This window comes from Phascolarctos cinereus, unplaced genomic scaffold, assembly GCF_003287225.1.
Source record: "Phascolarctos cinereus isolate Bilbo 61053 unplaced genomic scaffold, phaCin_HiC Scaffold_4;HRSCAF=312, whole genome shotgun sequence".
In the NCBI taxonomy this organism is placed as follows: domain Eukaryota; kingdom Metazoa; phylum Chordata; class Mammalia; order Diprotodontia; family Phascolarctidae; genus Phascolarctos; species Phascolarctos cinereus.
In genome coordinates this window covers 489,973,802-489,998,067 of record NW_027555847.1, presented here as the reverse complement: position 1 = coordinate 489,998,067, position 24,266 = coordinate 489,973,802, and the positions used below count along the sequence as shown (strand labels likewise).

General features: G+C 35.9%; 1 protein-coding gene across 1 annotated transcript in view; it reads right to left on the bottom strand.

Moving 5' to 3' along the window:
- The window catches only part of LOC110212535 (coiled-coil domain-containing protein 178-like), a 128,412-nt gene that overhangs the window by 1,038 nt on the left and 103,108 nt on the right, over nucleotides 1–24,266 (bottom strand). Inside the window, exons 8-9 of the mRNA XM_078151782.1 lie at nucleotides 15,072–15,217; nucleotides 3,351–3,510 (exon numbers count right to left, since the gene is read on the bottom strand). Coding sequence (XP_078007908.1) covers nucleotides 3,351–3,510; nucleotides 15,072–15,217 — 306 coding nt within the window. The remainder of the gene's footprint in view (nucleotides 1–3,350; nucleotides 3,511–15,071; nucleotides 15,218–24,266) is intronic.

Below are 24,266 nucleotides of genomic sequence, written 5' to 3'. Positions count from 1 at the left end.
TTCCTCTTCTGCCTCCTATTTACCACTTTTGGCCACTTATTATCTTAGTATTAGGTCCACTAAAGTTCATAAATCTTTGATATTTATTGAGTTCTCAAAAGCTATCGATTCAGAGTAAAGTGAGACCTGGGTTTGAATCCTGCCAACAAGACATACTAATTGTGTAACTATGGGTATGTCACAATCCCTCTGAGTCTCAGTCTGTTCATCCAAAAAGGGAAATTATAATAATAATAACCGTAATAGTTGTAGTAACAACAGCTAGCACATATATTGCCTACTACATGACAGGCACTATTCTTTTTTGTTTGTTTGTTTGTTTTGCTTTTTGGTGAGGCAATCAGGGTTAAGTGACTTGCCCAGGGTCACACAGCTAGTAAGCGTCAAGTGTCTGGTCTGAGACCAGATTTGAACTCAGGTCCTCCTGACTCTGGGGCCAGTGCTCTATCTACTGTACCACCTACCTGTCCTGACAGACACTATTTTAAGTGCTTTACAAATATCATCTCATTTGATCCTCATAATAACCCTGGGAGGGAGGTGTTATTATTAATTCCCATTTTATATCCTGAGGAAACTGAGGCAGAGGCTAAGTGATTTGCTTAGTCACATAACTAATAAGTATCTGAGGTGGGATTTGAATTCAAGTCTTCCTGACTCCAGGCTCAGCACTCTATCCAAATAATAACATCTATAGAAGAGGGTTATTCTGAGGACAAAAAAAAGAAATAATATATCTAAAATGCTTTGCATATCTTAAAGCATTGTAGTTAGCCATTATTATAATCACAGATACCACACTCTAGGAAAAGATGAAATCTAGAATAGTGCAGAGGTAAGCTTACTGGATTTGGAGACTTAGGAAACTTAAATTCAAATCTGAGGACTGGAACTTTCTACCTGTGTGACTTTGTAGTAATAATTTAACCTTTCTGCGACTCAGCTCATTTATAAAATGAAGGGGTTGGACAAAAAAATTTCCAAGGTCTTTTCTGATTCTAATTCTCCACATTAATTATTGTAGTATGCAATCAGAATTTAAAGTCAATGCCCTTTTGGGGGTATTTAGTCAAATGTACACCCAATTTCCTAGTGCCTCACAGAGTAGAGATGCATATGTGTAACAGTGAAATCTTCAGAAAGTTTCACTGAAAAAGGCCACTAGATGGCACCAAGTAAGCTTAAGCAAAATGGAAGTCCAATTCTTTGCTCTTTTCTGCATCTTTTTTCCTATGAAGACTGCAATGAGGTAGTAACTTTTGAGTGTAGGAACAGAAATGATTCATGTAATATTATTACTGATACAATATAGTTTGAATTGTTTGGTTTTACTAATGTTTTCCAATAAGAATGAGTATATAAGAGGAGGAAGGAAAGCGAATTTGTATTTATATAACACATACTATGTACCAGGCACTGTGCTAAGTGCTTTACAAATATTATCTCATTTGATCCTCAAGACGACTCTCAGAAATGGTGCTACTATTATCCTTGTTTTACAAATGAGGAGACTGAGTCAGACCAAGATTAAGTGACTCACCTAGGGTCACATAGCTAGTAAGTGTCTCAGGCTACATTTGAATTCAGGTCTTCCTGACTCCAGGACCAGTGCTCTATCCACTGCACCACCTAGCTGCCATCAGAACTAAAGAAGGCTCCAAATATAGATGTAGATACAGATGATATTAAGTTAAAAATGTATATATATACATATACATACATATTGTATATTTTTATTATATATAGACACTCATTTTATTTTATATATGTGTGTACATATATACACACAAATACGTACATATCATAAAATATATATAATATACATACATATATTTCTATATCTATATAGAAATATATGTGCTTATATACGTATATAATAAATACATAATATATAAACATATTTTATTTAAAATATATACACGTACACAGATATTAAATATATGTACTTTTTTAGTTAATATCTTATAAAAAACTGAACTACAGACCAAAGATTATGTAATAATTCATATTCAAATTTAGAAAGGGGTAGGTTCTAGCAATAGCTGGCAAGAATAATTATTCTGAATGTCACACAAATAACAGACCAAAAAAAGCCCATGCATGGAAACACTTTCAAGTACATAGAGAAGAGCTCCTTTCCTTTTGTCAGATTCACTCTCTCCTAATGATCTGGGTCACATCTAGCCTGTTTCTCAATATTTTGGACCATTCACAAAATTATTATTCACACTATGATTAAATAATAGGTTATAAACATTGGCAACACATAATTGTAAAATAATAACATTCACATAATGTTTTGAGGTTTGTGAATTGTTCAACATGTGTCAGCACAAGTACGTACAGAAAGCGTTTGACATGCTGTGCATGTCAAATAGGAAATATGCAATCTTCAGCCACTGACTTTTTTCTAATCTCCTACTTAGCGAGGTGATTTGTTGCAATGAATAAAGGACTGGACTCAGAGTCTAGGTTCGAACCCTACCTCTGATACAGAGTAGCTGGGTGACTCTGGGCTAGCCCCTTTAACCTCTCAATATCCTAGGTGACTCTCTAAGGCTCTTTTAGCTGCAGAAAAGCTACTAGCAAGCATTCATAGAGGAAGTTTCCTGAAAAAAATGAAATCACAAGTCCGGTTTTTATTCCCTTCTTACTTTACAAAAAACTCTCTAGTATATTAATCTCTTAATTGATTGCATACTTCTCAAAGGTAGAAGTTATTCCTTAGTCAACAAGGCTCAGCACAAATGAAACATATGGCCTGAGTTTAATTGAAATAATACTGATGCTTTGAAAACGTAATTATAACCTATCACCTATGTGCTTGTTCTTTAGCAAGGAGAACTCACCAGAGAAATGATTTGTTCATTCAAAACAATAAAAAGTATGTTTTGGAAGAACCACATTTTCACCATCAAGAGACAAGTTTGAGACAGTTTCAGAGAACTACAATAACCTATTTAGTAATAGTTTTACTTTGAAAAATAACTGATGAATTTTTTTAAACTTCCTAGCAAATTCCCAATAACAGCCCCATGTTGATCTCTCCACTATAATAAGAAAAAGAGTCAAGCAACGTTGACACCATATGAAGGTATGAGCTTCTCCTGGAACCTATGTGAAGAGGGATACAAGGGAAGAAAGAATGAATTGGGACAAACTGGTAAAGTAAAAGGGCCAATAGGAAGATTTACTGAAGAATCTTTCAGAAATGACAATTTGAACTAAAAATGTCAAACTTTTTACTTTATGTTTCAAGATAAGTACGCTGAGTTAATCAATAAGTTAATTATAAAGCTGCTCTTCTCATTCTCGAAAAGTAAAACAATGTGCATTTTCATTGTACTCACCGTTTTTCTCTGCAGAGTTTCTCTCCTTGACAGTAGTATATACTCAATTGTTCTTTTATCCCAATCGGTTCTAACCTCTAGGTTCTTCAGCTCAGTGAAGAACGTGTCATACAGTTGCTTAGAATTCTCCGTTTTACATTTTGCAAATCCAAATATCTTCCTTTAAGAAAAAAAAAAAGGATTACATTTATCACTTACCAGCTTTCAAAAAGTGCTAGTTAGGATGTATACACCATATGAAGGGAAAAGCTTCCCTTGATTATATTATGCAAAAATAGCAGACTGAAATACTCTCACCCATCTGCTGCTCTGCAAGGCCACATCTAAGCCATCCAAGAGAGAAGAGAATCTTTTGGGGAAACTCTAGACATGAAATGACAGAGAGCGGCATAGAGGCGACACAAGTTCATACGCTCACAGTTTGTAGAACGAGACTGCACCACAAAAATCCTAAAACCCATCTCTTTCACTTTACAGACAAGGAAAATGAGGCCCCAAGAAATTAAGTGATTTGTTCAATGTCATAGTGATACTAAGTAGTAGAGATAGGATTGGAACCCAGGTCATTTGATTCCAGATCCAGTGGGGTCCATAAATTATTATTATTGCTGTTGTGATGGTTGTGGTGGTTCTTATGCTTGTAACTGTCCTTCAACATAATTGGTTTCCTTTATGGGAACTACAGGAGGCAGTTGGGTGGCTCAGTGGCTAGAGTGCTAGCCCTGAAATCAAGAAGATTCATCCTAGTGAGTTCAAATCTGTTCACATCTGGCTTCAGATACTTACTAGCTACGTGACCCTGGACAAGTCATTTAACACTCTTTGCCTAAGTTTTCTCATCCGTGAAATGAGCTGGAGAAGGAAATGGCAAAGTACTCCACTATCTGTGCCAAGAAAACCCCAAATGGGGTCATGAAGAGTAGGAGACGATGGAAATGAGTCAACAACAACAACAAATCAGTCTATGTATTTTTCTTTATGCCTATAAAACCATTATTCTGGGAAGGGGGTCAGAGGTTTCACCAAACTGCCAATGGAGTCCATCACACACACACACACACACACACACACACACACACACACACTAAAGGAAATCCAATTCTTGAGAGGAGGAATTCTGATGCAATTTGCTTTATAGTAAATGAAGGGAATTATCCACATCCAACTCCTAGGCAGCATTCTACTTAGGAGAACAAAGCCAGGGAGTTACTCAGACAGTGCAAGTCCAATGGGAAGAGGCTTTCTTATTCAGCAGCCCTGAATAAGAGTGGTATTAGTCTTGGTGGGGACTCCACGAGTAGAAAAGGAGACCAAGATATCCAAACATTGCTTTATAGCAAACTGATATTCAGTTCCCTCTTTGCAGAAGTTGATAAGCTATTTGAATATCTTCTGTATTTTTTGTGCTTATGTGTGGACCCCCAGGTCATTTATAGCATACACATCTTTTGTAGAATGAAATAAAAGATATCCTGTACCCCCCTCCACCACACACACAAAAAAACCCACCGGAATGCTCTCCCTCCTCGTCTCTGCCTACTGGCTTCCTTAACTTGTTCAAGTCTCAGCTAAAATCCCACCTTTTACAGGATGGTTTTTGTGTTTCCCTTTAATTCTAGGGCCTTCCTTCTGTTGAGTGTTTCCCACATATCTTGTATATAGCTTGTCTGTCTACAGTTGTTGGCATATTGTCTCTTCCACGTTAGACATGGGAACAGAGATATCTTTTGCCTTTCTTTGTATCCTTGGTGCTTAGCATAGTGCCTGGCATAGAGTAAGTATTTAAGAACTGTTTATTGACTGACACTGACTTTTTACTCTATCAATCAGAATAACACTGAAAGCAGCAAAGATGGCAATGAGAAAGGCCACTGCAAAGATACAGTGCCAATAAAAAGCCTCCAAGGAAGGGAACAGCATGGAATGACAATTAAGGAGGAAGGAAAAGGCCAATCACTATTTTATGTTATCCACAACAAAAGCCTTTGTTAATATAGGTAATTTAGTTGACCAAATTTAAGTATTCTGCTTTCCCAATAACATGAGCCAACACTGATATTCTTTCATCATGACCACAAAGAATTATTCAAGTGCCATCTGGCACTTAAAATCACTTGATTAGGATCCACGGAAGTCCATGTCTAACAACTACACAGTTGCTGAGGGCAATGCTAGTGAAGCATAAGTGTTTCTGGGTCCTACTACACTTAAAAGGTTTCAAATATGGCTCTTCTGAAATTTCCAATGGTCAGTTTGATCACCCCTAGAATTCCAGAATTGGGAGGCAATATTTTTGTTTGTTTTATTTTGTTCTCAACCACTTTTGACACAAGAACAGATTACAGTCTGTACTGCTAGAGCGCTCTTTAGTGTCAGAGACTTTTGTTTGTATATTTGTGCTCCTGGTACACTACTTTTCTGTAGTAGGTAGTGATAGTAGTAATTAACATTTATGCATCAGCATAAGGCTTTCAGAGTACTTTGCAGGCATGATCTCCCTTGATCTTCACAACAATTCCATAAAATAGGCATGATTATTGTCTCCATTTTACAGATGAGGAAACTGAAGCCAGGAGAGATTTAGTGACTCAACAAAGCCCACATAACTTGCAAATGTTTGAGGAGGGATTTGTCATCAATACTTCCCAATTCCACATCCATCACTCTATCCATTAAAATGTTTCTTGAAAGAGAACCCAAAACTATTTTGTGTGTTTTTGTACCCTCTGAGGTTCATACCATATGGGTGGAGAAATGTTCTTTTAATATATGCTGTCTGCTAAAGGATTTCTTTTTCTACGTATAACCCTGGTACGAAAGGAGAGCCATTCCCCTGGAAAGATGGAAGACCCTACAAGGATGCCCTACCCAGGGGAATTAATCATTTCACCTTTTGGGCTTGCCCTAGGCAGAACTGCTCTAAATTGTGAAATGAGTAAGCCAATCCTTAAGCCTCAGCCATATATATCTAGCTGACCTCTAAATGTATTTCATCCCATCATTCATGAATTATCCAGGAGAATGGGAGAGATGACAGGAGGAGCGGATTTAAACACAGAGAATTAGAGGGAAAGGTCTTAATCCAATGGAAGGAAAGATTCCCACTGTAGAGCATTCCCTTGCAGGAAAAGGTATATTTAAATAACTATTTATTTATTATTATGTTGGATAATTCATGAATGATATCATCATTGCTTTTCATTAATTGATATTTCTAAGAGTGAGACACCACAGTGGTGGGGAAAAGGAACAAACAGGGGAATCTACAAGGCTCTACATAGGATCTACAAGGATTTACATAGAAAATGGATGGAAGAGGGAGCTCAGACTAGATTCTTCAAGAGGAGCTTTAATTCTATGTGGAATACAAATGGATTAAATAATGAATTAATAACTATATAGATCATGAATCAAAGAATAAAAGTTTAGAACTCAAAAGGAATAAAATTAAGGAAGAAAACTAGGTAAAGTTTAAGAAGGTGAAAAAAAATCAATCAAACAATAAATAATTTATTAAGCACCTACTATGTGCCTGGATGGTGTTGCCCTTTTGTTGTCTGTCCTTCATTTGTGAAGAGGACCAGTGACATCATGAGTGATGTATTGACTTGCATGTGAATTGAATTTAAGTGAGGTAGAGTTGCACAAAATTATCAGCCTCACTCTCTCTTCCCGAATCATTGAAGTCCAGCAGCAAAACCAAAGTCAGTATGATTGTTGATGGCCTGGAATGTAGTAGATGACCTTGGAGTCTTCAGTGTCTGACCAAGCCCTAAGGGCCCAGCCTGCTTCAGCCACCTTCGTGGCCATTGGAACAAATTGTTCTCATCTACCTATTCTGCTAGGGATGGTCTTCACATGCTTGGGGTAGATACCACTTTAACTCACTGAGAGATTTGAGGCCTGTTGAGTATTTTCAACCTGCTTTAACCCATCTACCAAGATGGTTTACTGAGGTGTGACTGCTGTGCATGTTATAGCTTCTTAAAGCCATGAGTAAGAGTTGGGTGAATCAGGTGAATACCAAAGATGGAGGAGCAGCCCTGAAAAGAGCTTGGCAAGCCCTCACACAAAGAGTTAAGTCTTCCTGAACACCCATACACACCAGTTGCCCCATACAGTAATAGGGAAGACAGGAGATGGAGAGGGTTTTTTTTGGGGGGGCAGATAATAAGTTCTGTTTTGGACATAATGAGTTTAAGATATTTACTGGACATCCAGTTGAAGATGTCTGAAAAGCAGTTTTAGATGCAAGATGTAAGAGGTCAGCAGAAAAACTGTGGCATGAAAGATAAATTTAAGAATCATCAGTATAGAAGTCATAATTAAACCCATGGGAGCTGATGAAATCACCAAGTGAAGCAGCATAGAGGGAGAAGGAAAAAGATCCCAGAACAGAACCCTGACACATACCTAGAGTTAGAGGACATGATCTGGAGAAGGATCCAGCAAAGAAGACAGAGAAGGAATAGTCAGATAGGTAGGAGGAAAACCAGGAGAAAGTGGTGTCCCAAAAAGTAGAAAGAAGAGAATATGGAGGAGTGAGTGAGTCACATTGTCAAAGTGTGCCATTAAGGCTGCTATTTAATTCAACAGTAAACTTGGATGGGGAAAAGGAAGAATTAGATGAAGGAAAAAAGGAAGGAAAGGGAAAAAGAAGAAACAAACAAATGAATGAACAAATGAGTACTTTACACCTTTTACAAACCATAAGACAATAAAAATATTTGTATTTCAGTGAACATAAAAGAGTCAGACTAAAATGAAGATTTAATGGTAAAATCCTAAATAATGAGATAGTTATAAAATGAATCATATAAACAAATAAATTTATATGAAAAATTATAATTATGAGACAATATACCAAAATTTCTAGGATACAGCTAAGCAATCTCCAGAGGAAAAATTATAATCTTAATACATATATACATATAGAAAAGGAAAGGATTAATGAACTGATTATTTGCCAAAATTTAGAAAGCTAGCAAATAAAAAAATTGAAATAAGTACAAAAGAAGCCCTCAAATTAGATAAATAAGTAAATTCTAAAACAGACTAAAGAATGGATAATTTTTTAAAAAATCTGATCTAAATAACTAGAAAAATGTTAATTGCTCATGGGTAGGCCAAACCAATATAATAAAAATGACAATTCTAACTAAGGTAATCTATTTATTCAGTGCCATACCAATCTAACTGTTAAAAAAAAACATTTTGTACAGCTAGAAAAACTAATAACAAAATTCATGTGGAAGAACAAAAGCTCAAAGATATAAAGGGAATCAATTTTAAAAAATGCAAAAGAAGGTGGTCTAGCCCTACCAGATCTCAAACTGTATTATAATGTGGTAATTATCAAAACAATCTGATACTGGTTAAGAAATAAAAAAATCAATGAAACAGATAAGGCATAAATTATCTTAATGATCTAGTATACAATAAACCCAAAGATCCAAACTTTTGAAACAAAAACTCATTTGACAAAAACTGCTGGGAAAACTGGGTAACAGTATGGCAGAAACTAGGTATCTAGGTATAGACCAATACATCACACTGTATACCAAGATAATGTCAAAATGGATACCTGATTTACACATAAAGGGTGATAGCATGAGCAAATTAAGAAGGCATGGAATAGTTTATCTGTCAGATTTATAGATAACGGAAGAATTTAGGACCAAAGAAGATATAGAGAGGATCACAAAATGTAAAATAGATACTTTTGATTATATATTGTGCAAAATGACTACTATGGAAATATTTTACATAATTGCACATGTATAATAATTCCTATATCTGATTGCTTACCATCTCAGGGAGGGGGGAAGGGAGAAAGAGAGAGAGAGAGAGAGAGAGAGAGAGAGAGAGAGAGAGAGAGAGAGAGAGAGAGAGAATTTGGAACTCAAAAGTTTAAATAAAAATGTTCAAAAAATTTCAAAAAAACTTAAATCTAGTTCTTTGAAAGAGTTTACTAAATTAAAAAATCTTTAGTGAACTTGGCTAGAAAAGCAGAGGACAGAAAATTAAACTAACAAACTAAGAAGTGAACAAAATGAAGCTACAATAAAACTAGAAGAAATAAAAAGAATTTTCAAAAATACTATGTACATTTATATTCCAAAAAACTGAGAACAACAAAAAAAAGAAATAAAAGATCTTCTTCAAAATTTTAAAATTCTTAAAATAAAAGAATAATAAATGGAGATGCTAAATATCCCATCTCAGAAAAGTATATATATATATATATATACATACACACACACACATATAGATACATACACGCATATATACATGCACACACATATGTATGTATGTATCTATATGTGTGTGTGTATGTATATATATATATATATATATATATACATACACACACACACACATATAGATACATACACGCATATATACATGCACACACATATGTATGTATCTGTGTGTCTATCTATATCTATATCTATATATATCACATAACTATCAATGGGTGGAAAATCCTGAGGTACAGGGATTTACAGGAGAATTCTATGAAACCATAAAGAATAATTAGTGTCTATACAAATCATTCTCAAAAATGGAAAAACAAAGCATTTTGCCAAACCCTATTTATGAGACAAAAAATTTCTAATACCTAAACCAGAAGTGAACAAAGCAACAATGAAAAACTATTGACCAATATACATAATAAATATTAATTCAAAAATTTTAAATAAAATCCTGTTAGACTATGATAATTCATCAAAAAAAATCATTAATTCTTGCCAAATTGGACTTATATCAGGGATGCAAGGACGGTTCAACATTAAAAAAAAAATCAACATAATCATGTTAAAAGAAAACCATCCTAAACTTCATGATTATCTCAAGAGATTAAAAAAATGATAAGATGATACATCAATGTGTGCTAAAAACTCTACAAAGCACAGGCATAGAATAGCTTTTTTTTAATAGAATAAAAAGTATCTATCTAAAACCAAAAACAAGCATCATAAGCAATGAGTATACACTAGAACTTTGCCCAATAAATATAGGAAGGAAATAAAGATGCCTATTCTCCTCATTATTATGTGATATTTGGAAAATGTCAGTAATAGTAATAAGAGCAAAATTAAAGGCATAAAGATAGGTAAAGAGGAGGAAAAAAACTATCCTTATTTGCTAATGACAAAATGGTTTACACAGAAAATCCCAAGGAATCAGCAAAGATACCGAGACAAATAATAGTTTCAGCAAAGTTGCAGACTAAAAAACAAGTTCATAAAAATCCACAGCCTTTCAATAGAATAATAACAAAATCTAAGACGTGATAGTACAAAGGGAAAATTCCATTGAAATAATTAGAAAAAAACCCTTAAAATGCATAAAATATTCAGGGGTCAACCTATGAAAGCACACTCAATGCCTATGTAGATTCAATTACAAAATGATCTTTAAAGAAATAAAGAACAACTTAAATAGTTGCAGAAATATTCAGCGCTCACGGCTGTGCCATGCCATATAACAAAAATGAAAAATTAACTTGCAGATTTGATTCCATAACAAAAAGTCAGATGCATATTTATGGAACTAGATAAAAAAAAATAAAAAGTCATTTGGAGGACCAAAAGATCTAGAGTGTCAACAAAAATAATGAAAAAGTTTAAGAATTCAGTTGCCTGCTTCAATAACTGACTAGAAATCATTATCATTTTATTTGGCAAATGTGTGTTTCACAGAGATAGCTATTGTTAGTTCCATCAGTAAATGTCGTACTGTTGTTTCAATACTAGTAGAATGCTGTTAAAGGTGCACTCTGCATACTATTGCTTGCATTATATAAAAATTTACAGGCTATTCTAGTTATAAGATATGAGTAGCAGCAGTCCTGGAATGGTATAGGGAAAAAACTCTTTCTCTTTTCAATTTTACTTGCATTCTTCTGAAAGCAGCATACCATAGCTGTGATACACATAATGGATGCAATCTGTGATTTTATAAATCTTCTTAATTTGTACTTTGTAGTTGACACATGAGAAAGCTGAACAACAGCTTCAAAATATTGAGCTAAAGTGGGAGATGTCATAGACTTGGATGTGCTCAGTACTTACTGCAGATTCATGAACAGCTATGAGTCACTCAGCTTTTACATGAGCAGCACTGCTTGTGATACCTCCCTGCAGCTGTCAACAACATCTGGAAACAACTTACATTCTACTTTGAAGATTACAGTGTATTTTACACCTCTGATGAAACATTTATCACTAACCTGTTTGCTTCTACAAATGACCATCAATTAACTGTTTGTACTTTCCTTTTTCATTATGGAAAACCTTCAGTGATATGATGATAAACTTTATTTCAAGTTTCTTTTTTGTTGGGTTTTTTCAAGTGTTCAACTTGATAGTAGAACACTTCCATAATGTTGCCAATGTATGTGTTAAAATGATAGAAAAATCCTCTGTAGATATAACTGCTGGTAAACTTTGTTCAAATATCTTCTGATTATCAATGACAAACAAGGCATAAAGAAGGAAAATAAATTCTCAACACTGGTATTTGCCACTGTCAGGGAAGATATCCTAATCAGAATGCAAACAGAGGTGGAATTTCCTTTTGATGTTTAGATCTTCCAGATGTTCCTGTCGGTGAATAAATTTTTGCCAGTTGTATCAAGTCCCCCAGTAGGATAGGATCTCTTCAATGAAATCCATGACCATGACCCACCCAGGAAAAACAAATAGATGGAAAAAGCTGAAGAACCAGTTCATTGAATTAGTCCATCAGTATATATACTTTGGAAAGGAAGTCACAGAATTGAATTGAAAGTATCACAAACTGAATTGCGTTTGAGGAAATGTACAGTGTTCTCAATTATCCCAAGCTGTTCCTTGAAACAAAATCTAATTTTTTTAACACCGGTATTCTTCCTGTGATGCTACATAGCTGTAAATCATACAACCACACAATCTCAAAAGAATCAAAATGGTGGTTGATTTCAGAGGCCTGGGAAGAGAAGCATGGTGGGTATATGTAGGTTGCATTTTAGTACCAGAGATGATTTATATGCAAGAAATGTCATTAGAATGATCACGTGGGTAATGGATGATTGGATGATAGGTTTGTTAAGTAGCAAGAGATATGAGATGGGTCGCTTAATGCTTGATAGGAACCTGAGGAATGTTAAAAATAAACAAGGTTTCTTGCATGTTATGTAGATCCTCCATGGAGCATTTATGGGAAGATAGGAACAAAAATTGCACTGAATGAGAGAACATAGATAAGTTATAATGTGCCTCGCTGTAGGAGATAAGCATGCCAATGAAATCATGGATGCACTGAAATACTGAATTCTAAGAAAGAAAACATAGGCAAGACAATTGAAATAACCAGCATCATCTAAAAGTTTCTTGATTGGGAGCAGCTAAGTGCTGCAGTGGATAGAGCACTGGCCCTGGAATCAGGAGGACCTGAGTTCAAATCTGGCCTCAGATACATAACACTTACTAGCAGTGTGACTCTGGGAGTGTGACTTAACCCCAATTGCCTTGCCAAAAAAAAAAAAGTTACTTGATAAATGTTTGAGGGAAATGTGTGTTCCCTATAATTTTACAGGGGCAGAGACATACATATAAGTGCCAGAAGGTAGGGGTAACTGCAGATAACAAGCAACTGAGGTGTAGAATCCAGCAGAGAGAAGGGGTCATAGCAGAATATTGTGCAGATTTGCTTTCCCTCAGTTTCTCAATCCCTAAGAAAAATAGGATCGTAGTCAACAAAAATATTCAAGAGTCAGACAGGGAGAAGACAAAAATAACTCTTAAACCTGACCCTTGGGTGTCGTTGTTTCTTTTTTACTTATCTAGGAATTGGGCAAACCACACTTACTCCATCTTGTGACTTGCTTCTGGATCTAGCTTAATTCCCTTTCTATTCAATTATGGGTTTAGTCCAAATTACGTCTTGTAATATAATTTTTTTCAATTGTAAGAACTGTGGAAAAAAAAACCTTATTGCATTGTTTGAACTTAACCCTCCATGGCTGGGAAGCTGGACTACCTCTACCTGTTACTTAGAGACTCTCTTTTTTGGTTTGGCAATTGGGTTTAAGTGACTTGCCCAGGGTCACACAGCTAGTTAAGTGTCAAGTGTTTGGTCTGAGGCTGGATTTGAACTCAGGTCCTCCTGACTTTAGGGCTGGTGCTCTATCCACTGTGCCACCTAGCTGCCCCTACTTAGTGACTCTTAACAAAAGATTCTGTGCATGTGTGTGTGTGTGCGTGTGCACGCATGTGTTTTGGATGGGACTTTCTTTTATTTCCTTATTGTTCTATAGAAAATTTTATAGTAATTAGGGTTTAGTTTTGTATGCTGCTACTTAGGTGAAGGTCTTAATTTCTCAAATTGTATCTTTGCTGATTTTCTGGGATTCTTTACGTAAATTTTAATTATGAGAAAATAGAGATAGTTTTGTATTTTCCCTGTGCTTATGCTTCTAATTTCTTTCTCTTGTCTTATTCCAATAAGTAGCATTTCTAAAAATATTGTCAAATCCCAGCAAGAAAAGAGTACATCCTTACTCTACTTCCATATTTACTGGGAATGCATTTTGTGTCTCCCCATTATAAATAATCCTCCTCTGTGGTTTTAGATATATATCCTTTATCATATTAAGAAAAGGTTTTGGGGGCAGCTAGGTGGCGCAGTGGATAGAGCACCAGCCCTGAAGTCAGGAGGACCTGAGTTCAAATCCAACCTCAGACCAAACACTTGACACTTATTAGCTGTGTGACCCTGGGCAAGTCACTTAACCCCAATTGCCTTAAAAAAAAGGTTTTTATGTTTATCTTTTGTCAGTTATTAGCATATGGGGGTGTGGATTATATGAGCTTTAAGGTCACTAATCCAGGATTAAATTTATGATCCACTGATCAAAATGAGTAAGAGACCACTACCCTGCAAATTCTCAGACTAACGGAATCATGAACTCCAATGTACTTAAAACTAAAGGGAAAACATCACAAAAACAAAATGTTATTTAAAAAAACATATCAATGTCTCTGTTCCTTCCCAGTAAGATGGAAAATCGAGCCCAGGCTCTATTGTGATATAACTCTAGAAGTGTGGGGGGGGTTTTTCAGAATAGAGGAGAAAAACTAATAACTAATATGTATATGACAGGGAAGAAGAATGGATCTTTCACATAATAAAAACTTGAATATATATGCATTGAGAGAAGGCGAAATTCTACTGGTGGTTCTAATATTACCAGATATTGAAAAATAATGAACAATGGTGGGTAAAATCTTATATCTAGGCTTCTCATAATGTCAAATCACAATGACAATAAAAAAGATGTTAATCATGCTCCATGTGCAGTAACAGTGGACACATGAAATATTTTACAAATCAATCCATATTAGCTTAATACATTTAATTTTATCCCAGCTGATAAGGAAAACTGAAAATATCTGAAAGATAGTACAGGTGTGGAGTCAGGAGAGCTTGAGTTAAAATCCTGGCTCAGACAGTTACTAGCTGTGTGACCCTAGGCAATTCACTCAACCTCTAATTGCCTCCATTTCCTTGGCTGTAAAATAGGGATAATAACAACCCCTTCCTCTCAGGATTGTTGTGAAGATAGAATGATATAAGGCTTGTAAAGTACTTTGCAAACCTTAAAGTACTATATAAATACTAGCTCTTATTATTATTAAATGCTTCTTTAAAACCTGGCAAGAACTAAGAACTTACCTCAATTTGTTAAGTTTTTTATCCAGGGTTTCCTTCTCTTCCATTTTTGCCTCATATGCTACTTTTGTATCTTTAATTTTATTAGTCACAGTGACTATTGTTTTTTTGGCAACTTCGATTTGATTGGTAACACTGACACGTCTTTCCTGGGGGGAAATAGTTCAGAAATATTTTATTTTAAATATCTAGGGTTTAAAAGGACATTTTGCAGATATAAATTGTAGCAACACAAAGCTGGCTATCACAAAACAAATTATTTTCAAAAGAGTAACTGAAGTATCTGTTATGATTTTTAAAGTAATTTTAACTGATTGTAATACACAAGTGGCTAAAGATATTTTCTCTTACTTTTCACCATAGTAATACAATCTCTGATTAAATTTTTAAAAGAATCTCTTAGAAGTGTTAGAGCTCACCATTTCACATTAGATAACTGAATTCTCCTCAAATGACCTACACTATTCCTTCATTCATTGTTTTATTTCATCTGTTAAATCAATAAACTATTATTAAGAACATTATACCTGCAACTCACCATAATAAACAAAGAGACAGGAGAAAAAAAATTCCTGCCCTCAAGTGGCTTAAAATCTAATTTTGAGATATACAAATAGGTAAAATACAAATTAGAATATTACAAGTACATAAAAAGAGCAAAATGCACTATGAAATCCCTTCAAGCTGATGGAAATCAGTGAAAGTTATTGGAAGAAGGAAAGAAGAAGATAGGCCACTTCCAACAAGATGGCTAAGTGCCTGGTATTAGTAAAGCCTCATTACCACAAATCAATTCCATTCTATACTGTCCTCCGCTTTTGAATCCTTAGCCTCCTTATATTATTGATTACACTCAGCTGACCCTCAGCCTTGAATCACTCCCACAATTCCCTATCTTCATGTTTACACACATACTGCTGAATGAAGGTAGAGAAAACCATGCAACCATTCTGAATGGGTTCAGTACAAGTTTATGTTACATAAGCTGGTCCCTCACTGCTTCTAGGCAATCCTGCTATACATTCTTTACCAACTCATTGTCCCACTCTCCACAATGGCTCTTCCAAATCTTTTCATCCCTCTCCAAACTTCCCATGGTACCTCTTCCCCCAACTCTCTCAGCTAAGACCTGTGCCTCATGTATTATTAAAAATAAAATTAAGGCCATTGACTGTAAATTTCCTCTTTTTCTTCACCTATGAGTCAAGTATCTTCTGTCACTCTTTCATCCTTCACCCCAGTTTCAAATAATCAAGTGGCCTTACTCCTCACTAAGGGTAATCCTTCTACTTGTTCAAGCAATCCCATTCCATCCCATCTCCTCCAACACACTTCCCTCTATGTCATCCCCCCCTCTTTCACATATTTCCAATCTCTCCTTCCGTACAGGCTCATTTCCTACTGCCTATAAATATGCCCATGTCTCCCCTATCCTGAAAAAAAACTCACTTGATCCTTCCATTCTTGCTATCATCCTATATCTCTTCTGCCTTTTGTAAAGCTAATTCCTTTAAAAGGCCATCTACAATGGGTGCCTCCACTTTCTCTGTGCTCACTGTCTTTGAAGTCTTTACAATCTGACTTCTGACCTTATTCCATTGAAATTGCTCTCTCCAAAGTTACTAATGATCTCTCAGTTGCCAAACCTAATGGCTTTTTCTCAATCATCATTCTTCTTGACCTTTCTGTAGCCTCTGACACTCTCTCCTCCTCTCTAGCTTTTCAGGACACTACTCTGTCGTGGTTTTCCTCTAGCCTATCTGACCTCTCCTGCTCTGCCTCCTTTGCTGGATCCTCTTCCAGATCATACTCTCTATCTGTAGGTGTCCCTCAGGGTTCTATCTTGGCTCCTCTTCTCTTCTCCCCCTGTACTACTTTACTTGGTGGCCTCATCAGCTCCCATGGATTTAATTACCATCTCTATACTGATGATTCTCAAGTCTACCTTTCCTGACCCAATCTCTCTACTGACCTCTAATCTTGCATTTACAACTGCCATTCAGACATCTCAAACTGGTTGTCTAGTAAACATTTTAAATTCAATATGTCCAAAACAGAACTTCTCATCTTTCTCCCTAAACCCTCCCCTTACCTCCCACCTTCCCTATTACTATAGAGGGTAACATCACCCTCCCAGCCCCTCAGGCTCACAACTTAGAAGTTATCTTGGTTTCCCCACTATCTTTCACCTCCCCCATATTCAAGTCATTGCCAAGGCCCATCAATTTCACCTTTATAATAACTATCAAATACGCCTCCTTCTCTCCTCTGACACTGCTATTACTCTAGTGCAGATCCCCATCACTTCATGCTTTGATTATTGTAATAGCCTGATGGTGGGTCGGCCTGCCTCAAGTCTCTCCCACTCCAATCCATCCTCCATTCAGCCACTAAAGTGATTTTCCTAAAGCTCAGGTTCAATCACGTCACCTTGAACCTTCAATAAGCAACAATGGCTTCCTATTGCTTTCAGGAGCAAATGCAAAATGCTCTGTTTGGCATTCAAATCTGTACATAACCTAGCTTCCTCCTACCTTTCCAGGCTTCTTACATCTTACTCCCTGACACATATTCTTCAACCCAGTGATACTGGCCTCCTGGCTGTTTCATGAACAAGACACTCCATTTCTCCGCTACAGGCATTGTCTCCGGTCACTGCCCATGGCTTGGATGTTCTCCCTTCTCTACTCTGACTACTGACCTTGACGGCTTCTTTTAAGTCATAATTAAATCCTACCTTTTTACAGAAATCTTTTTTAATTCTAGCACCTTCCCTTTGTTAATTCTTTCCTACTTATCCTATACATAGTTTGTTTTGTATATATTTGTTTGCATATTGTTCTCCAACTAGATTGTGAGCTCTTTGAGGGCAGGGGCTATCTTTTGCCTCTTTTTGTATCCACATCTCTTAACACAGTGCCTGGCACATAGTAGGCACTTGAAAATGTTTATTGATCGAAATCAGAAATAAAAGCAGAAAATATAGTAAAAGAACAACAAAAAAAAGTAGGAGAAAGTAAGGAAGATTTTCACAAGGAAAACTTCAACACACACACACACACACACACACACACACACACATAATACCTGGCAGACCCTGACAAAATTAATAAACACAGAAGAAACCCTAATGAAATTAATACTACAGGGTAGAAAAAAGTGAAAATAAAGGAGAGAAGAAAGGAATATTATTACAATGATAAGTTATCCCTTAATCAAAGACCCACATTTGACATCAATATTCTTCTGGCGATACTGAATAGCAATGAGACATGGAACACTAGTCTCCAAGTAATTAAAGATGAAGGTCACCCAAGAGACAATGGAGAAGCACATGGCTTATAGCATTTTACCTATGGGGAAAAAAAATTGCAGAGGAGAAGTGGTATAAGGGATGTCATCAGGTAGATGTATGAATAGAAAAGGAGGTCAATTGGTCATGTAGTGAAGAGAAATAACCAATGGATCACTCATCTGATCACCCGGTACCCAGTAAATATCAAAGACTGTAGATGCACACATATTTAGGAAGGATTTATGGGAGGAAATTGACAACAGTCACAAAGAAGGGGAAAGCATATATAGGTTGTGTTCTGCATAACTGGAAGGAATGGTCATATTTGTCAGTTCGCAGATCCAATAAAGTAACAAAACAACAACTAGACCATCAAGACGTGAAACTAGAACTACCATAATAATCAACCAAATGGGTTTCTATTCTAAACGGAAAATGGAAACTTACAAATGAAATTAATAATTGCAGAGGGGGAAAAAACAAAAATGCAGATCTGCCACAACAAATCAGAGCAAAGTTTGAATAAACAGTATAATTGAAATAACATTTGAGATCTCTAGCAATCAATCCAATGAACCTTGAAGGTAAAGCTAGGAAAAGCAACCTGAGTTTCATAGTCTCACCCAAACAAACAAACAAAAAAATATGTTGAAAACATACAGCCTTAGTATCGTATGTCAAGAAATCATACAATACCATTCCTTAGAAATATTGCCATTTGAAGGCGAGGTATAGAGCCACAGAACAGACAAGGCACTATCAGAGAGGAGCTCAACAATGTCCTCAGACATATCATTGCCAAGTTCCATATCTTTGTTGACAAAGAGCCTTTCACTTGCCAGGAAGAATTAGCTCATGTATCAACTTTGAATTGGACAAGACTAATTACTGACAATGAGAAATGAAAGAAAAGTCCAGATACTGATAATCAAAAAGGATAATTATACCCGGGGGTATGATATTCCACAAAACTGAGCGTAATGCTATACTAAAGATGGACTTTGGACATGATTACTTGTTTTAAATAATTCTTCTTGAGAAAGACAGAGACTTAATAAATTAAATTGAAATTAAGTTGAAACTTAATAAGCATTAAAACATTATAAGCACATAGGATTATATATTTTTTCTAAGTGGACATATAGTCCAAATCTCTCATTTTACATGTTAAAAGACCAAGTCCTAGAGAAGTGATAAGATTATTCCTAGGTCATAAAAGTCATAAGTAAAAGAGGCAGAATTTTGAACGCAGGTCCTCAGACTTCATGTCCTACATTCTTTCTATTACACTCCTCTGTCCCTATCCTATTAAAATAAAAAGTCTAGATGACAATTCAAAGTTTATATACTACGAAGAGAAAACAAGGCAAATTTCCTATAGAAATCCCACCTTATTTAAGGTCCATTGAGAGAACAAAGAGAAATGAAATGTGGACAAATATAATGAAAGGCAAACAACAGAAACTCTAGAGGAATGAAGTAGAGGGGATGAGAAGACAAGTTGCCTAGAAGTTTCAAAAATGTATGACTCGGACTTCTGGGAGCCAAGATGGCAGAGTAAGAAGTAGATCATTATCCCTCTCCCATTCTCATCCCAATAAAATAGTGCCCCAGATGCTACCAATAGCAGAGCCAGTGGAAAGATGGAGTGGAGCAGTCATTTGGTCCAGGAGACAAAAGATCAGCAAAAAAAGGTCTGTATCACTCAGGTAAAAGGGGACTGCAGTCCAAGACAGGAGGCATTCCAGCAAGCCTGCAGCAGGCTCCACCTCAGCAAACCAGCAGGAGATCCTGAGCCCCAGAGTGGTGGAACAGGCAAATGTCAACCAGGATATCCCATATGCCTTATCACAGGGGAATTAGCAGACTCCAGCTCAGAGAACCACCATGTGTGTCTGTACAGCCCTGGGCAGGCAGGCATCCTCCAGAAGCAGATCTTCCCATGAGCACAGCCCCAGGCAGCCAGGCATCTTCCAGCAGCCACACTTCTCAGTGCTTTGGGAAGGGGTGAGGAGGCGTCTTCCAGCAGTGGACCTCCACTATTTCAGTATACCCTAGACAAATGCAGAAAAAACCCACCTGGCCTCAGCACACATCAGACACCACCATTAGGACCCCAGCTCATCACCAAGTAACCTACTAGACCCCTACAATCTCCAGCAGTCTGTACCTGAGACCCCAGGACACAAAGCTAGTGACCAGGACCCTGTCCCCCAGCACAAGAAGCTTAGGACAGTGTCCCCTGTGCCCCAGCAGGAGAGGTCAACTTTAAACCAGGGAATAGGCAAACATCATGAGCAAAAAAGCAAAAAAGAACTTTGACTATAGAGAACTTTCACAGTGACAGGGAAGATCAAAATACAAACTCAGAAGCAGACAACACTGTCAATATACCTACATCTGAAAACACAAAGGGGAATATAAATAGGTCTCACAACCAAAAAGCCTTCTTGGAAGAGCTCAAGAAGGATTTTAAAAGTTAAATGAGAGGTAGAAGAAAAATGGGAAAAGAAATGAGGTATACAAGAGTCAATATCTTGGAAAAAGAAGGACAAAAAATGACTGAAGAAAACAACTCCTTAAAAAGTAAAATTGGACAAATGGAAAAGGAAGTACATAAGCCAACTGAAGAAAATAATTTCTGAAAAATTAGAATTGGGCAAGTGGAAGCTAATGACTCTATAAGACATCAAGATTCAGTGAAACAAAATCAAAAGAATGAAAAAATAAAAGAAAATGTAGAATACGTCACTGGAAGAACAACTGACCTGGAAAATAGATCCAGGAGAGATAATTTAAGAATTATTAGACTACTGGGGCAGCTAGGTGACACAGTAAATAGAGCACTGGCCCTGGAGTCAGGAGGACCTGAGTTCAAATCTGGCCTCAGACACATGACATTCACTAGCTGTGTGACTCTGGGCAAGTCACTTAACCCCAATTGCTTCACCAAAAAAAAAAAAAATTGGACTACCCAAAAGCCACAATCAAAAAAGGAGCCCAAACAGCATCTTTCAAGAAATTATTAAGGAAAACTGCCTTGAGGTCCTAGAACCAGAGGGCAAAATAGTTATTGAATGAATCCACCTATCGCCTCCTAAAAGAGATCCCAAAATGAAAATTCCAAGGAATATTGCAGCCCAATTCCAGAAATATCAGGCCAAGGAGAAAATACTGCAAGCATCCAGAAAGAAACAATTTAAATATCATGGAACCGCAGTCAGGATTACATAGGATTTAACAGCTTCTACATTAAAGGATCAAGGGCCTGGAATATGACATCCCAGAAGTCAAAGGAGCTTGGATTACAACCAAGAATCAACCATCCAGCAAAATTGAGTATAATCTTTCAGGGGAAAAGATGGATATTCAATGAAATAGGGGACTTTATTACTGATGTTAAAAAAACAGAACTGAATAGAAAATTCAGTCTTCAAACACAAGGCTCAAGAGAGGCATAAAAAGGTAAACAAGAGAGAAAAAAAAGTTGCTATTCAATAAGGTTAAACTGTTTACATCCCTACATGGGAAAATCATACTAGTAACTCTTGAGAACTATATATTTATTATGGCATTTAGAAGAGGTATACGTAGACAGAGGGTATGAGTATAAGTTGACTTTGTGTGATGATAAAAAATTAATAAACTAAGGAGCAAGAAAAAGGATTGGACTGGGAGAAGAGGAAAGGAGGAGGAAGAAAAGAGAAAATTGTATCACAGGAAGAGGTACAAAGATCTGTTACATAGAGGTGAAGGAGGGAGAGAGGCAAGCATTATTTGAACCTTACTCTCATCAGATTTGGTTCAAAGAGGAATAACAATCAATAACTTCATCCAAGAGAATAATAATAATGAGACAACATACCAATACTTATGCAATGTAACCAAAGTAGTTCTTAGAGAAAATTTATATCTCTTAATGCTTATATGAATAAAACAGAGAAAGAGGAGATGAATGAATTGAGCATGCAACTAAAAAAAAGAAAGCTAGAAAAAGAACAAATTAAAAATCCCCAATTAAATACCAAATAAATTCTGGAAATCAAAGGAGAGATTAATAAAATTGAAATTAAGAAAATTATTGAAGTAATAAATAAAACTAAGAGCTGGTTTTATGGGGGGGAAAACAAGATAGCTAAACCTTTGGTTAATTTGATTTAAAAAAGAAAGAAGAAAACCAAATTAACAGTATTAAAATGAAATGGGTGAATTCACCACCAATGAAGAGAAAATCAAAACAATAAATAGGTGCTATTTTGCCCAACTGTGCCCATTCTGGCTATGTAACTGAAATGGATGAATATCTACAAAAATGTAAATTACCTAGGTAAACAGAAGAGGAAATAAAATACTTAAATAACCTCATTTCAGAAAAAGAAATTGAACAAGCCATCAATGAACTCCCTAAGAAAAATTCTCCAGGGCTAGATGGATTTATGAATGAATTCTACCAACCATTTAAAGAACAATTAATTCCAATACAATATAAACTATTTGGAAAAATAGGCAAAGAAAGAGTCCTACCAAATTCTTTTTTATGATACAAATATGATGCAGATACCTAAACCTGGAAGAGCCAAAACAGAAAAAGAAAGTTGTAGACCAATTTCCCTAATGAATATAGATGCAAAAAATTTAAATAAAATATTAGCAAAGAGATTATAGCAACTTATCATGAGGATAATACACTATGACCAGGTGGGATTTATACCAGGAATGCAAGGCTGGTTCAATATTAGGAAAATTATTAGCATAATTGACCACATCAATAACAAAATTAACAGAAATCATATGGTTATCTCAATAGATGCAGAAAAAGCTTTTGACAAAATGCAACACCCATACCTATTAAAAACACTAGAGAGCATAGGAATCAATGGAGTTTTCCTTAAAATGATAAGTAGCATCTCTCTGAAATCATCAGCAAGCATTATATGTAATGAGGATAAGCTAGAAGCATTTCCAATAAGATCAGGTGAAACAAGGACATCCATTATCACCACTATTATTCAATATTGTACCAGAAGTGTTAGTCCTTAGCTATAAGAGAAGAAATAGAAATTAAAGGAATTAGAATAAGCAAAGAAAAAACAAAATAATAACTCTTTGCAGATGATATGATTATATACTTAGAGAATCCTAGAGAATCAACTAAAAAACTACTTGAAATAATTAACAACTTAAGCAAAGCTGCAGGATAAAGAATAAACCCACATTAATCATTGGCATTTCTATATATTACTAACAGCAGCAAGAGACAGAAAGAGAAATTCCATTAAAGGTAACTGCTACCCGCCAAAATAAACCCAGGAACTATATGAACACAATCACAAAATACTTTTCATACAAATAAAGTCAGATCTAAATAATTGGGAAAATACCAATTGCTCATGGGCAGGCCACAATTTTACCTAAATTAATTTACTTGTTCAGTGACATACCAATCAAAGCACCAAAAAATATTTTATTGAGCTAGAAAAAATAATAACAAAATTCATCTGGAAGAACAAAGGTCCATAATATCAAGGGAATTAATGAAAAGAAATGAAAGGGAAGGTGGACTAGCTGTACCAAATCTTAAATTGTATTACAAAGCAGCAATCATCAGAACTACTTGGTACTGACTAAGAAATAGGGTGGTGGATCAGTGGAATAGGTTAAGTATTCAAGACACAGTAGTCAACAATTATTGTAATCTACTGTTGGATAAACCCAAAGACTCCAGCTTCTGAGATAAGAACTCACTATATGACAAAAAATACTGCAAAAACTAGAAAACAGTATGGCAGAAAGTAGGTATAGACCAACATCTTACACCACATACCAAGATAAGGTCAAAATGGGTACACAGTTTAGACATAAAGGGTAAAACTATAAGCAAATTAGGAAAGCAAGGAATAGTT